This window comes from Ctenopharyngodon idella, chromosome 20 (assembly GCF_019924925.1).
Source record: "Ctenopharyngodon idella isolate HZGC_01 chromosome 20, HZGC01, whole genome shotgun sequence".
In the NCBI taxonomy this organism is placed as follows: Eukaryota; Metazoa; Chordata; class Actinopteri; order Cypriniformes; family Xenocyprididae; genus Ctenopharyngodon; species Ctenopharyngodon idella.
This window is the reverse complement of record NC_067239.1, coordinates 15,834,502-15,853,530: the sequence shown is the minus strand read 5'-3', so window position 1 is coordinate 15,853,530 and position 19,029 is coordinate 15,834,502. Positions and strand designations below refer to the sequence as shown.

Here is a 19,029-nt window from a genome sequence, read left to right as displayed (position 1 = left end):
CCTGAAAAATTAAATTACAGAAATATAGACCAACGTTGAAGAAGGAATGGGTTACTTTTAAGGGAGTATGAACTGTTATGTTAGATGGTTTGTTCCTCCGCTATAAAGGGCCAGTTGTGAATCTCAGACAGACGCCGTATAAGGAGAGTACAAATAAAGACATTTTCCTCCGTTCATGCTAGATAGAACACATCATTAAAAATCAAAATAGAAAGAAACGTCTGTTATAATAACTTTTCTATTATGTCTTTACTTTTATTCATCCCCCCCCCCCCCCCCGTTTTATTAATTTAATAAATATTAAAAAATAAACAAACTACAGTAAACATTTTAGAGTAAAAATTATAACCTATTATATTTTAAAAGACAATATATGTATTTTTTGAAAGTATGAATTACCTTAATTTACAGAAAATACTTTTAGGCCTACCGTAAAATATTGTTAAAATTATGTAGTAAAGATAAGCATTGGTTTATAAAAGTCACTTTTAATTTTTTAAATTAAAAGTCGTCGTGTGTACATTGAGGTGTTTTATTTTGCATTTTAATTTATTATTATTTTACATAAACGTATGCTTGTTTGTTTTAGTGTTTTGTGTGTTACCCCAACTTAGGTCACAGTTGCTGGATAACTCAATTTTAGCAATAGCTGCAATGTATTGTTTAAAATATTTTCTTTTTATTTAATTTGTGATCAGTTCAATGGCATGTATTATGTGTCACGTGGTATAAAGTTAAATGACGGAAAATCAATTAAGGCATTACACCTGTAAGAGAATGTAAATAAAGATCTTCCTGCACTTGACATCTGACACCCACTTAACAGTGTGAGATTTCATCAGTGAGAACTGAGCTGCATCTTCACGAGACACCGAGTAACATAATAAGAGGCCGTGTTAAAAACAAAACAAAAAAAAAAACAGCTCATAGGGTTCGGGCTGTCCACATTGTGCTTATACAGCTATATTTCCTCAAACTGAGATGTCTAGCAAACCGTTGCTACAACTAAAAGCGCGTCCATGGTTTCGGTGAAAGTCAATTGTGTGAATGGTGGGCTTTTACTAGCAGTATAAATACAAAGCGCGCACCCGCGCTGCTGGATTAAGTGCACTGGGACGTCCTGAAGCAAGCAGGATTACAGAAGCAGATCTGCAGCGATGGCTGACACTTTACGAAGACTGGTGAACTCATCTCCGTACAGTGTTTTGCAGGACAAACTGGAAGCTTGGTACAAAGACTACCATGTAAGTCATCGTTACTTCAAACTGCACTTAGTCTGTGACCAAACCCTAGAGTTTTTTTTACAATAGACTTAAATTGTTTAGGTATTTATGTGTGTGATATCACACAAATTCAGGAGTCACTGATACCAGATTGTAATATTTGATATTCTGACTGGATTCTGTTTGCAACAATTGCATAAACAATTTTAAATGTATCTGCTTTGTGGATGGGGTTTAGCATAACTCAATATGCACAGCAACTTTCAGTTGTTAGACGGTCATAGAGTCAGGAGCAGTAGCCTAACATCCTTAATTTATGTGCACACAAGGGTGCCCTGCATTGTGCTTATGTAGCAACAGACATGAGCAATATGTGCTGCTTTATTGCATTGCTTTTGCAGCAAAGTTTGGTTTCTATGGACGCTCGTTGTCAGGACAACGGCGACTCCATTCCTGGGTAGTTCTGATAGGCTGAGAGGAAACGTGCGCGCTCCCGACAGGCTTGTGTTTATGAATGGGAGACTTTATAGGAGATTTTGCTTTTTTTCATGCATTGTGTAGTGAAATTTACAGTATAGTCCTCTCAAATTATAGGAATTATAGATTATTCGAACCACACGTTTATGGGTTAGTGTTCTCATCTATCAAGTTATTCTTCAAAAATACGGAATTAATAAGGAATGTCTTAAGAAGTGATTCTTTTTTTTTAGTTCCCGAATTAAAGCAATTTAGATATTTTTGCGCGTCAAAAAATTCTATTTGGTGTCTCAAAATTTTGGAAAAAGAGAAATGTAGTAGTTTGACAATCTTTTACCATCTAATATTTTACTTTTACTATGCTAAAATCAGTGTGACAAACGTTCAAAATCAGGTGCAACATGTAGAAATCCATTATGTTGTCATTTGTAAGTTAAAAATAAGTTAAAGTTAAGTTAAATGGGTTAAAAATATCTTCTTTTTTACCTTAAAAAATATTTCAAAACCATGTTTGCATTGTAAGAACTGAGGAGTGCAATATCTGATTCAGCACATTGTTGCAGACAGTTCAGGGGCATTTCCAGAGGACTGGTGCTGCTTTACTTCTCACTGTTATGATGTTGCATATACTACCTAGATATGTCTTATCTCATAACATCCTTTGGTCATACTTCTCTTAGGTGTTCTCTTGTGACCAGAACCTGAATAGGTGCTGTGAGCTGGTGGAGCTCACCTCTAAAATTCAGGGTCAATTGTTCACCATACTCAACCATACAGCACAAGAGGGTAACAAACAGATTTGCTCCTATTTGCTCAGTATTTATGTACAATATTTAGTCTCATTCAGCTGTATTAATAACAGTAATGTTCAAGCAGATTCTCTGTCCTCGTTCTTCTTCAGGGGGACATTATTCAGGGGTTGACACACTAAAATCTCGCCTTTTACCATGGCTTGGCTCTTGCTTCACCATTGCAGCTTCGTCTGTCTCCGCGGATACCAGCCTTAGCCTCATTCAGGTCAGCTGGACATCCAGAATCCTCTATTGCGGTCTTTAAAATTGTTCCACATGTCATGTTTCATGAGTTAAATAATGATCCTGACTCACTATATACTTGCCCATTTGTATGTGTAACTCGGTGATATATACTTTTGTATGTGCCGATCAGGAATCTGTGGAGAAAGATCGGAAGATTCGTGAACTGTCCTCAGCTCATGAGAGCGACATGCAGACAATAGAAGACCGGCTGTGTTCTACACGTATAGAGTTGGATTCAGTTAAACAGGAGTCAGTATCAATTCTAGTAACAAGTCTAAACTAGATTAAAGCTGGCACTGGAATGAAAGTTATAGATCTTATTGTGAATGATTCATCAGTTTTTTTTTTTTACCTTGTAATGTCTAATTAAGCAAAAACAAGACCTCTCTCTGGTGATGTATGCTAGACTTCTCTAATCATTTAGTGCACTTAAACCTTGCCCTTCCACAATACACTACAAGCTTGTCCTCACCCTACATTTTTATCTATTCCAATGATCCGTGACAGTCGGATGTACGTCACAATACAGAAGGAAAGATCTGTTGCTACTTCTCCTTCATCATAATTTAGTTAATAGACTAATTTTGTGGAAGTTTCTTTAAAAATCCTTTATTTCCACTGGGAAAAAATAGCATACAAGTTTGGAACATTATGAGGGTACATTTCTGTGTGTAGTAATTTCATAATTATCCTTTACACAAAATTCTATTCATTTATCTTAATACTCAATACATCATAGTACAAAAAGGTTGAATTGTTACATTTTACACTTCATACAAATAAATAAAAAATAATTTATTGTGTTGTTTTTTGTTTCCAGGCTTGCTGACACCCAGATTGAACTGGATTCCACAAAGAATAAATCTGCAACCACCCTGTTGGCCACAGAGGATGAAATACTACATCTAAAGGCAGAGTGAGTCAGAGTTGGTGAACTTTACTGAAATTTCTATTTATATCTTGGTGTATTTAACATTTAGACAGTTGTATGAGCTGTATGACTGCTGAGTGGCCAGTTGTGTACTAGAAGGTGAAATGATAGAGAATTCATTATTCATATTATGTTAAAGGGTTAGTTCACCCAAATATGAAATTCTGTCATTTATTACTCACCCTCATGTTGTTCCACACCCGTAAGACCTTCGTTCATCTTCAGAACACAAATTAAGATATTTTTTGATGAAATCCGAGAGCTCTGACCCCTTCATAGACAGCAATTTAATTACCACTTTCAAGGCCCAGAATGGTAATAAAGACATCGTTAAAATTGTCCTACAGTGACTACAGTGGTTCAACCTTAATTTTATGAAGCGATGAGAATACTTTTTGTGCGCAAAAACAAAACAAAAAATAACTAGTTTATTCAACAATTTCATCTCTCTCCTGTTATTCTCCTACGCTGTTCTATTTAGGTTCTATTTCAGAATGCTGGTTCAGTATTGGCCGACGCTGTAAACGTGAGCAGCATGACGCATGCCTTCTGATGCAGAATCTGGAAGTGCTACAACGTAAACAGCGTATGAGAATAACACAGAAGAGAAGATATTGTTGAATAATGTCGTTATTCACAATAGTCATATGGACTATTTTAATGATGTCTTTACTACCTTTCTGGGCCTTGAAAGTGGTAATTAAATTGCTGTCTATGGAAGGGTCAGAGAGCTCTCGGATTTCATCAAAAATATCTTAATTTGTGTTCTGAAGATGAACGAAGATCTTACGGGTTTGGAATGACGTGAGGGTGAGTAATTAATGACAGAATTTTCATTTTGGGGTGAACTAACTCTTTAAATAATGTAATTGTGTCAGGCTGCGAGTTGCTCAAGATCAGGTTGATCTGTATAAGAAAAAGCTGGATGTACTTGATGACTATGAGAGGCAGATCAGAATCCTACGAGATGAGGTCTCATTCCTCACCACTGAAAAAGCTGTTCTACAGGAAAGGTACAGTTGACATGAAAACACCTTGTTGCTTAGTGCAAATGAGACTTAAGTAAGCCTTACTTACTCTTTTAACTCACCTCCAGATTGGTCAGGAGCCGTTCACCTAGTCCTCTTCCAAGGCGGAGTCGCTCGGTTAGCCCTGTGAGGGGCGAGTCTCCTACACGCGCCCAGCTCACTAGTTCCTCTCGGCATGCACGGCTGGTCTCGCGTTTCTCAGACCTGTATGCCACAGAGAGACTGGACTCCCAAAGTCTCCTGCGCAGATACATTGACGACCTGGAAACAGTCCAGAGGATCCTTTTCATTGCTGTTGTGGTAAGAATAGCTCTGGTTATCCATTACTATCGTGCAATAACTGCTAATGTAGGCTAGTAATAATGTTAGGGTCCCTTATAAAGCCATAGAATGTATTAACGAACATATCAGTTACTTAATTATATTATACAGCAGGGAAGATGCTGTATTGTAATTAATAATCTGTATTGTCCAACAGGAATCATTTCAGGCTGCTAAGCTGGCCTATCGGCAGTTTAAAGCACGTGTGAGGAAGACACTTTCCTCTACTCATATTGGTCCTGAGAGTCTGGAGGATGCAGTGGTGGATTACATTGTGAGAAATCTGGATCTGTATGATGTGCAGACCAGCGTTAATGTACGTTTGACCATGTGTGCAAACACTTTTTGTGATTAAAGGCCCATCACACAAAGGACAATAACTATAAAGATATAGTTCTAAAAATCATTCTCAATATTAAAGAATAGCAAAGTCCACAGCTATAACGATAACGGCACAGAGAAACAATATAGTTGGAATCACTTTCAGAACAATTTTATCCAGTTGATGAATGATAAATACATTGACAGCCAATCAGAATCAATCCTGCTGTAATGAGCTTGAGCATTTAAAGTGGCAGACAAGCACATGCTTAGAATAAACAGAACAATATCGTCCACTGGTGTGGCGATAACTATAATGATAATAAAATTAGCGTTATAGCTAATTTTAAAGTTTTAAAGGCCTTAAGTATAGCAACCCTGAAATTCCTAATAAACAAACACACAAAAGTTTTTTTTTATATTTTCTTATCACTTTCATAAGTCAGAAATGACTTTTCTCTTTTTCTTTTTAACTTTTACCCCCAGAAATCCTCTCTGTATATTTTGAGTAATTATTTTAGTATTTTTCATATTTTGTCATTTTAAAAATATTTCTATTTCAGTTTTAATTCCAGTAATTTTAGAACTTCAACTTAAGTTAGCTGCAATAGCAACATTTCTATTTTTTAATTGCAAGTTTTTTTTTTCATCTCATATTATTATTTTATTTTATTTCAGCTTTATTTCAATTAATAAAAACAACACTGCTGTGTACATTTTAATGTAATTTTCTTTACTGTTGTTAAATAACATATAAATGTAATTGTTCAATTTCCAACTATTTAGGATGTGATCAACACAATGAACGTAAACCCACGCATCTCTTTCCCTCCGGAGGTGGACTTTGTTCTGATCAGCAGCTTCATTAGGGAAGCATGTCGAATAGCTTTTGCCATGCAAACTCTGGACCCACCCCTGGACCTGGCCTTCAGCTCAGATGGTGAACTCTACAGTGATGTTAAGTGAGTGGAGCTCATAAATCAGACACACTCGCACATACACAGCACGTCTCAAGGGTCTTGAGATGCATCTTTAAAAGTTGAACTCACAGTGTCTTAAAAATTTAAGATGTATGTTACACTGAGATTTTTTACCAATGCTTCATGAGAAGAAAACAAAACATATTGAGAAACACACACAAACACACATGTAAACCAGTGACTTACCTGTCACACTTTCTCTTCCTCTCAGGTACAGGCGCAGTTTTGACTCGGAGTTCACCGCTCCACTGGTGGCGTATCACGTGTGGCCTGCACTGTTGGAGGGAGACACTGTCATACTGAAGGGAGAGGCGGTCACTAGGAGAGGAGCTCTGGTATGTGGAGGCCATTTGGAGAAAATCAATCAATATAGCATTCATACTAGTCATGACATACTCGTACTGCATAGAAAAGTAGAGGAAGAAAAGTTTTTGTGGATATTTTTGTTAATACTTTTTAGTCATTTTATGCGTTATTGTTAAAGAATTATTAAATATTAAGAATATATATATAAGTGTGTGTGGATTTACATGTTTTTCTCTAGTGGAGAAGCAGGAGTCGTAGTTCCAGTCCTGTTCGCTCTCGTTCAGGAAGCCCCAGCCGCACATTTGTGAGTTTCTACTGAACATTTGAGTCTTCCAGTTCACCTAAAATTTGAAATTCTATCATAATTTCTCACCCACATGTTTGAAACCTGTATGATTTTCTTTCTTCTGTGGAACACAGAAGGAGTTATTTATAGCAGAATGTCTAAGCTGCGGTTTTCTATCAACTTTCAAAAAAGATTTTCAGTGAATAATGATTTAAGTCAGTCTGTTCCTCACACAAAGCTATCATATGGCTTCAGAAGAGTTGAAATATAGTGCACAAATTACACTTACCGGCCACTTTATTTGGTACACCTTTCTAGTACCGTGTTGGACCCCCTTTTGCCTTCAGAACTACCTTAAATCTTCATGGCATAGATTCAACAAGGTGCTGGAAACATTCCTCAGAGATTTTGTCCCATATTGACACTATAGCATCATGCAGATTTGTCGGCTGCACATCCATGATGCGAATCTCCCATTCCACCACATCCCAAAGGTGCTCTATTGGATTGAGATCTGGTGACTGTGGAGGCCATTTGATCTTAGTGAACTCATTGTCTTGTTCAAGAAACCAGTTTGAGATGATTTAAGCTTTGTGACATGGCATGTTGTCCTGCTGGAACAAGCCATCAGAAGATGGTTAGTTACACTGTGGTCATAAAGGGATGGACAAATGGCGTTTAATCGATGCTACTAAGGGGCCCAAAGTGTGCCACCACCACCAGCCTGAACCATTGATATAAAGCAGGATGGATCCTTGCTTTCATGTCTTTTACGCTAAATTCGGACTCTACCTTCTGAATGTCGCAGCAGAGATTAAGACTCATCAGACCAGGCAACATTTTTCCAATCGTCTATTGTCCAATTTTGGTGAGCCTGTGTTAATTGTAGCTTCAGTTTCCTGTTCTTAGCTGATGTGCTGCTGTCGACCATCTGTTTCAAGGTTCGATGTGTTGTGTGTTCAGAGATGCTCTTCTGCAGACCTCGTTGTAACGAGTGGTTATTTGAGTTAATGTTGCCTTTCTATCATCTCAAACCAGTCTGGACAATCTCCTCTGACCTCTGGCATCAACAAGGCATTTTCACCCACAGAACTGCTGCTCACTTGATATTTTCTCTTTTTCAGTCCATTCTCTGTAAACCCTAGAGATGGTTGTGCGTGAAAATCCCAGTAGATCAGCATTTTCTGAAATACCCAGACCAGCCCGTCTAGCACCAACAACTATATCAGTTTGTGTGTAAATGTACGTTTTTGTCCAACGTTTTTTACTTTTGATATAATTTTTAGTGAGAAATTACCATAGAAATTACTAGTAATTAAATATTTTCTTAGTTATCACCAAAACTTTAATCTATTTTGCTGTTTCAGAACCCCTTCCTAAATCAGTTTCATGAGGTACCTTTGTTTGCAAATGCCTACAGAGTCATTCGGACGCAGCTCATGTCTACATACCTAAATGCATTGAGTTGCTGCCATGTGATTGCCTGATTAGATATTTGCTTTAATGAGCAGTTGAACAGGTGTACCTAATAAAGTGGCCGGTGAGTGTATATGAACCATTTTTGTAGTACTTTTATGGTGCGTTTTTGCTCTTTGAAGCTTGACAACCCCTGGTACTCATGCAGTTTCATTGTTTGAAAGAGAACAGCTCAGACATTCTGCTACTTCTTTTGAATTCTCAGAACAAAGTAAATCATACAGGCTTAGAATTCAAGTAAATGATGACAGAATTGTGAACTATTTCTTTAACATTCCCAAAAGTAAACAAGGAAAACAATATGGTCCAAAATGTAGTATGTGGTCCACAATTCATATTAGTTTAAGAATTAAGTTTTCTTCATATCTCTCTTGCACATGCTTCCTCACTGAGTCTGAGGGTTAGTACAAATTCTTCCATTCTTCTCTGTGGATTTCTATAATATTTCTGCTTTTTAATAAGAGGATTTTGCCAGCTGCTTTGTGAGTGATTTATCTGTCTATCTGTCAGATGCCCAGTCGTAGTCGAAGCCCTTCCCCTGGACGTCTCTCAAGTAGTCGACTTTAAAGTTTGATACCTGACCTCCCTTCACACTGGATACAGGACCAAACAAAAGCAGAATAATCAAAACATAAAAATATTTTTTTCAGCTTTAACGTAATCTTTTCTATGTGTGGGATGAACTAGACACTAAAGTGGAAAACAATTACCTTTACAAATGACTCAATACTTATGAAGAATGGAGTCATTTGTCATGTTTAAACAGAAAGCACTATTTACAAGAAAAAAACCTCCACACTAACATTTCCTGAGTGGATTGCACTTGACAGCTAGTGGCCCAATATGATTAGCCAGTTAAACCTTAATTGTATTAGATCAGCACTATGCATATACATTATAACAAAGACATTATATATAGAAAGACAGTGCACTCTTATTACTATGAATGGGAGAAAGTGCAACGTGCAATATGGCGGAACAAGTCCCGCCTTCTAAATAAAAGAGCCAATCGCGAGGTGGTCAAGACATTGTGTCACTGCAGACTTGCCTTAAAGGGACTTTGATTATAATGATTTTTAAAAAAAAACAGCTCTCTAAATGTTAACATTTTACTCACTGAGTCTAATAGGACCATTGCACATTACACGTTCAAAAATTTGTGGTCAGTATGATTTTTTTAATGAATATTTTTATTCAGCAAGGATGCAGTAAATTGATCAAAAGTGACAGTGAAGACATTTATAATTTAAAAAAAGATTTCTGTTTTAAATAAATGTTCTTTTGAACTTTCCATTTATCAAAGAATCATTAAAAAAATGTATTAGTTTCCACAAAAATATTAAGCAGCTCAACTGTTTTTAACATTGATAATGATAAGAAATGTTTCTTGAGCAGCAAATCAGCATATTAGAATGATTTCTGAAAGATCATGTGACACTGAAGACTGGAGTAATGATGCTGAAAAATCACAGGAATAAATTACCTTTTAAAATACAGTTATAATAGACAGTTGTTTAAAATTGTATTTTAGTTTGACAATATTACTGTTTTTACTGTATTTTATCACATGGATGCAGCCTTGGTGAGCATAAGAGACTTCTTTCAAAAACATTTTAGAAAAATTACAGATACTAAACTTTTGAACAGTAGTGTTTGAAACAAAATATACTTGTTAAGGTGCTCTGTTTGTCTGTGATAACTGGACAAGTCCTCTAAGGTGCTATTCTTTCTAATTTTTTGTATGTTTTCATATATTTATGTGATTTGGATTTTTATCTCTACAGTAGGAATTAGGATCAAAGAGAAAATCTGTTGTCTTCTAGGTCACACCTGCACACCAGCACTTTTAAGAAAATTAATTGGCTCTTTTGTAATGATAACTGTATCACTCTTAAGTGCTGTTCGTGAAGTGTTTCTACTGAACTGTCATTAATTTGTTTCTTCTAGTACATAATCTGTAGACTCTAAAATAATTTATTTTACAGACTATTGAATGCATTTCCACTTTAAGGCCAGTGTAAATGTCAATTTAATTATTATTTCCTAATGTTGGTGCTAAAGTTTTACTTCAATACTGAAGAATGGCCTGCAGTGTTTTGAATTTGTGGAATTCTAAACTGTTCAAAACCTCAATTTCATAGTTTTAAGGTGCTCAGTTTATTCTGCTAATTGTCTCATGTTTATGAGGTCTGTATCAAGTAAAGTACTTTTTTTCTGTTATCTCAAATCATTTATTAAATTTGTTTTAACAAACAAAAAAGGTGTGAGAGTGAATCATCAGGAACCAGACCTTTAACTTATGGCTTAAGCTTATTATTTAAGTGAAAATTTAGTTATTTTCATACAGTAAAATAATTTGTCTGAGAGTTCAAAAATGACTCAACCGTTAATGAAATATTACTTAGTTTTCCTTGAGTAATAATGGATTATATAATGGAAGTCAACATGAAAGATACGTTATGAATGACGTCATTATAATGTGAGCACAAAGGACACCTACTGTAGTTCAAACACATTATTCTGTCTGTACCCTCTTCCACATGTCACCACTAGAGGTCACTCACATCATACTAAACTGAGGAGGACACAGACATATGAAAGCTGCTGAATACGAACCGCATACCAGTAAACTAATCGTACTACTTTTACTATATCTTTCTCTAGCAGAAAAGAGTATGTGTTTCTGAATTCAGCACGTGTTTTGGTTCTGGACTCACTCTCCATAATTACAAAGGGTTTTACAAGTAGGCCTAAATGAATAGTTCTTTTGGAAAATCAGTTTAAAAATAATGTACAATCACAGAGACTCCAGCCATATTAGTATCCTAATAAAAACTGTTATTTTAGTATTATTTATATACTATTAAAGTATTTATTAATACTTTACTTAATTAGCTTTTATTTTTACATTTTATTTTTTAACATTTCTATTTAGCTTTAATTTATTTTCATTTCAGTTTTTTTTTTTTAATTTTAGTACTTATATTTTATTTCAGTTAGTTGCCAGATCAACTAGAGTTTTTCCATGTAATAATTATAGCCTATTTTTTTTTTTTTTTTTTTTTTAATTTCAGATTTATTTCAGTTATAGTTTTAGTTTTAGTTAACATTAACATCACTGAAATAAAAGCTGTTTTATTTTACAAGCAGATCACCTTTGTTGAGATAACCATCCAAATAATTCTCTGTAACCCTCTGTTATTGGACTTTTTTTTTCAGATAATAAATGAATCATGACTGGTTGTGCATTTCTGCAATAACACTGGCAATAATACTGGTAGTAATTTAAAGATGGACAGCACAACATAAACACAACAAGTATTTTCAACTGTAATATAAATAGAGGAAGAGGAAAAATAAAAAAAACAGGAAATTTTCAAGAGTGGAGCCATGGAGTAAAATAAATAAAGGCCATATGTGGTTACATGAGAGTGGATTCATTGAGACACACACACACACACACACACACACACACACACACACACACACACACACACACACACACACACAAAAACAGTAGTTCAAGCTACCAAGACACGCTGCACATCCGTTTGCTGACTGCAAATAAAAGCTGCATTATAGTTGCTATGGCATTGGATAACCTCCTGCTGTTATAGGGTAAGACAGAATGAGAGAACGGTGAGCAATATAATTGCAGAATGACTGCAAGGCCAAGTCTTACCAACAAATTATAAAGCAGGGACCATGTAATATGGGCATGGCGCAGCATGAATACTCAGGGGCTACTTACCATTTTCCTGAAATAAGCATTCTGTATTTTGCTCAGTGTCCTAGAAATACCTGGAGTTATTTTGAGCTCAGTAAGCTGCCTGGACTCTCCTCTGTTTCTCTGGTTGCATTAAAGCAGACTGAGATCTGAGACCTCCAGCTGACCAAGGTTAGAATTCCTGCATGCATAAAGAGCAGTACTAAAACGCTCTTCATCATTCAAAGTATTACTGGTTTGGATAAACACTGGAAGATTTTAAATATAAAAATAGCAAGGGAAAACCCAAGTGAATCCTTTGGATTTCTGCAACTGGTCATAAAATAACACTGATACCTTTATGGTATATAAATTGTGTTTTCAATAAATATCTTATTTGTTTAACAAAAAGACTGGGTTAGTTTGGTGTTATAGTGTTGATGCACTGGTTTAAATAAAGCACTTGGAACAATATGGGTTATAGTAAATCAGTTTAAACCACTAGGTGGAGATCTTGCCTTAAGGCTGAGAAACGCTGCATGAACCTTGGGAGTCAAGTTTATAGAATGAGACTGAAATAGTCTCAGAATTATGATAAATAATAGGTTGTGTGCTCTGTAAAGTAAAAGAACAAGAAATAGAAGGGTGGAGAGGGAATGAAAGTTTGAGGCTTTTCCTTGAGTCTCCAAGTCCAAGGCAGATGAATGTGTATGAGAGTGTGTAATTGAATTAGAGGCTCATCCTCAAACTGACTAATAATGACAGAGAGAGCAGGAGACTTCAAGGAAGATAAACAGCATAAATCTTTTGAATAATATCTTCTAGTTTCTCTACATGTGGTGTTGCTTTTAAACACTGCACACTAATAGATTGTAGCTGATTGCAGTGTTTTGTTTCAGAATGCTGGACAGCTTTCATTGCCTGCTTTCTTGAGTTCATTAAGTCTTGATGGTGATGCCAGCAGTAGTGTGGAATCATTGTTCACAACTGCTAATTAACACCAGGAAATCGCCACATGCTAATGAGCAGAATTGTTCGGTCAAGCTTGGCAACATCTCTTGGGCTTTTGCCAGGAGAGAAAGAGAATAGCATGAAGACTGATGCAGTAACACTTCAGGGTGAGTAACGGCACAGAACGGGTTTACTGCAGATAGTAAAAATAGTCCATCATTATCAATCTAACCTCAAGAAAATCACTTTTAGGTTCAAGCAATGATTTTACAGACCATGTAGTGTATGTCTGAAATAGCATACTAGCATTCTACTGGAGTATAGTATGGATAAAGATGAAATGAGTTTATTTCACTCAAAGATAACTGAAAGTTCATTGTACTTAATAGAAAAAAGTTAAGTGAACTCAATAACTGATTATATAAGTTGAACTTAATCTGAATAAGTGCAGCAGAGTTCTAGTTCCCAGCATGTCAGGCTGCATAAGAGAATAAATGTTGAAATTAAGAGTTATTTTCTGTTTTTGAGATTAATATAGGGAGAAATGTGCAGTTTTTGTAGACTACATCATGCATTAAGTGATAGTCTCTTGTTAGTTAAATTAGCACATGCAAGTGCTATTGCTAGCTAGCAGCTAATTGTAAAATTAATATGATGTTAGCTTAGTCAACATTTTAGTTAAATTGAAATTAACATGTGTAGTACTAAATTAACATTTTAAGTTTCACTAACCCTTACAGAAATATAAGTATATTCCAAGTTCATTTTATTAAGTATACTTTTTATTAAGTATATTTTTTAAGTATACTTTATATAGTAAGTCAATGTATAGTAAATCAATGTACTAGTACTATACTTGTAAGCATACTATTTCAATACTACTTTGGGAATAAATTGGCCCATTTTTAGAGTACTTTAAGTGTAAGAGTAGTAAACTTTGAGTACACAACTATGTTTTTCATCTGTATTGCAACTATATGATCTTATAGGTATACTAAAAGTTTAGTTAAATAATTGTAGTAAATTTAAGTACACTTTGAAGTATACTCTCAGTAAACTACTAGTTTAATAGTTGTATAGGCCTACTGCAAGTATACTTGTAAGTTTTCTTTATAAATCAATATTATATAATAATGAACTGCACTTATACAGCATTTATCTTTGTTAATGTTAATTTCAACATTTACTAATACATTTTAAAATCTTGTTAACATTAGTTAATGCACTGTGAACTAACATGAACAAACAATGAACAACTGTATTTTCATTAACTAACATAAACGAAGATTAGTAAATACAGTAACAAATGCATTGCTCATGGTTAGTTCATGTTAGTTAATACATTAACTAATGTTTAACTAATGAACCTTATTGTTAAGTGTTACCAATGCAATTTTAATATATTTCTGAGTACATAAAAAGTAGACCGAAAGAATCAGACTGCCAAAAGGTTTTATGATATTTATAATAAATTATTAAAAACATTTTATTATTTTAAAATAAAAGGAAACTGAAGTCCAGTAAGTGTGGTTCAGTGAGGCAGAATTCATATCATCCTCTCACATCTGGCTTGTGTGGATCGATTTAATGTCTGCAGGCATGTGCAGAACCATTAGTCTTACAGATTCATTATATCCAGTGTTTGCCTATTGCTGTAAAAAAATGTCATGCCTATTAACTAGGATTTTGCGTAGTGACACCAGCAGAGATTGATTTTATGTTATGTTGTTTAACTTGGCAGGTTTTCTGTGGGCTTTGGATCATGCATTTAGCTAAATACTTTAGCGTACAAGAAGGTTGGAAATTTGAAAATGTCTTCTGAAGCAAGCCAAAGAGATGTAGGGAAGTGTGACCGTTAGATGTCTCAAACCACAGTTTATTCTGGAACGGTTTGAAAATGTCGAACATTTCTTAATGTTACATGTCGCAATCCAATGTTTAGTAAGTTAGATAGATGATCCTTCCCCTGGAGTTAGGTGAGGGCTGTTCAGGTGATCACACTCACCCATGTGCCAGCCTGAAACTGACACTTTTATCTTCTTTGTTTGTGTTCCTGCCTTTTCCCTGAGGAGAAATATCCTTCTAGGATGAATGTTTGGGATCTCCATGATGAAAACAGCAGCCCAAAGTATTCCTTCACCCAAATGTCCAACTAGTCTGCTGAGTTGAACTAAGGCAACTGCTTTGATAGGGGTCGGATGAAAAAGCTTGGTGTGGTTTGGTGTGGGTCAGTGGTGTCTGGGCTTATCAGGCCTGGATGGTCTGTTACACATCCAGTGGAATGTTTATCCAGTTGTGCTGTGGTTTGAGAGGCAGGAGAACGTAACCGCAGAGACCTCCTGCTTGTTCACTGGAGGTAAGCTCTGCAGGGGCCTGTAACTCACTCTGCTTTCCCAACACTGTGTTGAAGGAGGGGGGTAAAGTATATAAGTGTGTTTAGGGACGTCCTCCCACTACCCTGCAAATAACGGTTCAACCGGGCATCCATCTACAGGTCTCCTTTCATCCACTCATCCTGCCAAAGAGATGAAAGCACTGCACCAGCCTTTAATCAAATGTCCAAATACTAGTGGTCGACTGATTCCAATAACTCATTTTTACATTAATCAGACAATAGTTTTTCAAATCAATATATTGTTGAATATGTTAAAAATTACCTTAGTCTTTCTAGGCGGCAGAGACTACAAGAGTCTGAAATACATGAAATTTGCGCAGCTTATTGTGCAAACCAAAATCCCAATAATAACTAGAAAAAAGCAAAAATAACTAGAACAGCTTAAATTACATCCAATCTGTTCTTTCTCTTTGGTTATTTTAATCTGCCTTACAAAAGCCGTAGAGAAATAATATGAACTCATTCAGTTTTCCACAACGTATTATAATTTGAAATATAAATAATGCAAAAATAGGCATGCAACATTTAATTTTTGATTCTGTGAGATGCTCAAAGGTCAGCATGACCTCATGATTGAAGCTACAGGTTACCTGTGGTGTATGGCTGGTCAGTGCTGGACAGTGGATGCCGTTTGAAGCTGGGAGGTTGGATGTGATAAACCCATTCAGACCTGAGGCCAAGTGCAGCATTCAGAGCTTCAAAGTCTTTAAAGATCTATAGTCACCTCTTAAAACACAAACTAATGGCCACTTGAGACACATTTCCTGCCTTTAGAGTGGCCTCTCAGCCACTAGAACATTTTACACATTTTTCACACACATTTTCTCTCAGATTTGGTTTGACAACACACTTCTTCATGATGCGATAGGCCTCTTTGGCCAGCATGAGAATAAAATGTATGATATCATTGATACGATAGATACTCCTTCTCATTTCCCGTAATTATAACATTATATCATATTAAAGCATTTTCTGAACTCGTTCAAAATGTTTAATTCTTAAAGGTATAGTTCACCCAAAAGTGAAAATTATCCCATGATTTATTCACCCTCAAGCCATCCTAGGTGTATCTTCTTTCAGATGAACACAATCAGAGATATATTTAAAAATATCCTTAGTCCTCCGAGGTTTATAATGGTTGTGAATGGGGGGCTGTATTTTGAAGTCAAAAATAATGCATCCATCTATAAAAAAAAGTAATCCATATGACACCAGGGGGTTAATAAAGGCCTTCTGAAGCGAAGCGAAGCGTTTTTGTAAGAAAAATATCCATATTTAAAACTTTATAAATTCAAATAATTAGCTTCCGGTGGACGACCGTACGCAGAATGCGCAAGTCGACTTGCGCCAAATGAGTAACCCCCTGAAGCGATCATGGACGCATTTATGATGCAGGATGTAGGAGTAGCGTAAGCTTAGACAAATAGGGCTGTGCAACAAATTTTAGCTCGTTTTCTCTTATTTCGAAATCCTCCGAAATTTCTCTTTAAAAATGATCGTTTTAGATGTGTAATCTGAGTAAATCATGGGATAATTTTCATTTTTGGGTGAACTATCCCTTTAACTCGAAAAAAGTTAGCACTCAATCTAACTCCCTCTATTTCTTCTTTATCTCAAACTCTCAAAGGGGCATTTGATGTGTTTTGTGAGCTGTGTTGAGTGAGTTGTGTTCTGGCTGGCCATGATGGGAGTCTGAAAACTGGCTGAACTCCACCGTCCAGCTTTAACACATTCATATATCACTATACACACACAGACCGGGTTACAGGTGACTGCACCTGAATATATAAATCACAAGTGATATAAAAATCATGAAGGGATAAAAATCATGAAGGGAGGAGAGGAAAGAGGAGGGGATAAAGTCAGAATGTTATAGGGCAAAAAAAGAGGACAAGACTAGAAAAGAAAAAAAATCGAATAACTAAAAGAATAAAAGAATCTTCAAATTATGATTTCATGTTGGTAATTTCTTAAGTGAAAATAATATAGGCTAATAAACATGATGTTTATACTCACCTATAAGAGGTCAGATATGTATTTTTATATATTTTTTGTGATGTGAAAACCAATGGGTTTGGCATCATTCACGTAAAACGTTATGTGATGTCTTTGCATCTTAGTTCAGATAAATTATTGAATATACTGAAAAGTAAGGCCTATGTTGTTACTTAAGTTGTCCACCAATATGCAAATGATTTCAGAATAAACTGAGGTGGCAGTAACAATCCTATGTACATTATATCTTTTAACTTCACACATCATTTTAAAAAAGTGGCTCTCATGAAAGCGTGCAGAAACACACGGCGTTACAGTCTAGCACATTTTAACATAGAAAAACAATTAAAAGGCAGTGCAGTGGAAAGTGAAAAAAGTGTTCTGAGATTTACATTTCTTTTTTTAAGATTTTTGCTGTTTTTGTCTGGATTTATACAGGACAGTACAAAGAGCAGACAGGAAGTGTGTGAAAAAGAGAGGAGACTGAATCGGAAATGATTGCGAGCAGATGCCCACAGGGCTATTGGCTGCGACTTAAATGTGTTTTAATTGTTCTTCTATGTAAACCTGCACAGACCCATGTATAATGTAATTGGCTCTGGCCCATAGTATAGCGAGAGACATTTATGAGACACTTTTGTGTGTTACCTGTGTCTTGGCATACCATTTCTGACTGAGGTAATGTGTAGCTGGGTTACGAACACATATTCCCACAAACACATTGAACAAAGTCCCTCCAGCTCCATAGGCCTGTTAAATCCATCTGGTGCAGTTCTACTGAGTGACCACTGAACTAGTATATGACTAACAGGAGAATTGACAACATGAGGTCATGAGGTTATATCAAACATCAGCCAAGACATCTTAGCTTACGTTATTAATGCAAGACAAGTTGTCCCAGTGAACAAAAGCCCAATTACCATGACATTGCAACTGTCCGGTCCAGCGATGTCATGGTCCAACCCCTCCACCGAGACATGGGCGCATTATTTCCTCTCAACAAAGGTCAATATCTTTCAGAAAATATTAAATCTTTGGTCACACTCTGGTCTTCATGGTCAAACGTTCTCAGTCATGTTTTGTAGTCATTTCACATCTGCTAGTTTTCACAAGGCTTTAGTGTTCATTTAGCCACCTTTTTCTGGAAATGCCCATCCAGTTGCTCATGTGCTGAAGAGCTTTGAGGCTGCTGGACGGTTTCTATTAACTTGAAAAGGCGCTGTAACAGAAAAAGAGATCTGTCACAGGGCCGTGACTTTTATAGGAATGTTTCTTCTTTCCATTTGTCACACCTCAAAGTTCCAAGTTCCTCACTCAAAAGAAATGGATGAAAGACGACTAGCTTGGTTTCAACTGTGAAGAGAATTGGAAAAAAGGAAAAGGTAAAAAAGGTTCCTAGACCATAGCTGGGAAATCAGTAAATAAATATTTTAGATTAAAATTGGGCTAAATTTTATGCCATATAGTGAAACAGGAGAAGGGGCCATGTTTCTCACAAGCCTGTTATTTACACATCGTTAAAAAGGTTAAAATGGTGAAACAGTAATGTTTCGTAACAGACAAATAAAAAAGTATGTCCAGTGCACCTCATGAGGC

The 19,029-nt window shown here is 35.9% G+C and overlaps 1 protein-coding gene across 1 annotated transcript; it reads left to right on the top strand.

Annotated features, from left to right (window-relative positions):
• The first annotated feature begins 754 nt into the window (after positions 1 to 754).
• Positions 755 to 11,794, top strand: spata18 (spermatogenesis associated 18). The gene is made up of 12 exons (XM_051875149.1): positions 755 to 1,244; positions 2,381 to 2,486; positions 2,602 to 2,717; positions 2,868 to 2,986; positions 3,558 to 3,653; positions 4,547 to 4,681; positions 4,765 to 4,996; positions 5,175 to 5,333; positions 6,125 to 6,300; positions 6,530 to 6,653; positions 6,863 to 6,928; positions 8,897 to 11,794. Exons 1-12 carry the CDS (start codon positions 1,158 to 1,160, stop codon positions 8,951 to 8,953), a joined length of 1,473 nt encoding a protein of 490 aa, XP_051731109.1. The 5' UTR covers positions 755 to 1,157; the 3' UTR covers positions 8,954 to 11,794.
• Positions 11,795 to 19,029: the final 7,235 nt, after the last annotated feature.

Bases quoted from the DNA above. Each gene is read 5' to 3' on its own strand.
- spata18 (XM_051875149.1), top strand. From the start codon at position 1,158: ATGGCTGACACTTTACGAAGACTGGTGAACTCATCTCCGTACAGTGTT. The intron at 4,997-5,174 runs GTAAGAATAGCT...ATTGTCCAACAG, and splicing joins TCCTTTTCATTGCTGTTGTG to GAATCATTTCAGGCTGCTAA. The intron at 6,654-6,862 runs GTATGTGGAGGC...GTTTTTCTCTAG, and splicing joins TCACTAGGAGAGGAGCTCTG to TGGAGAAGCAGGAGTCGTAG.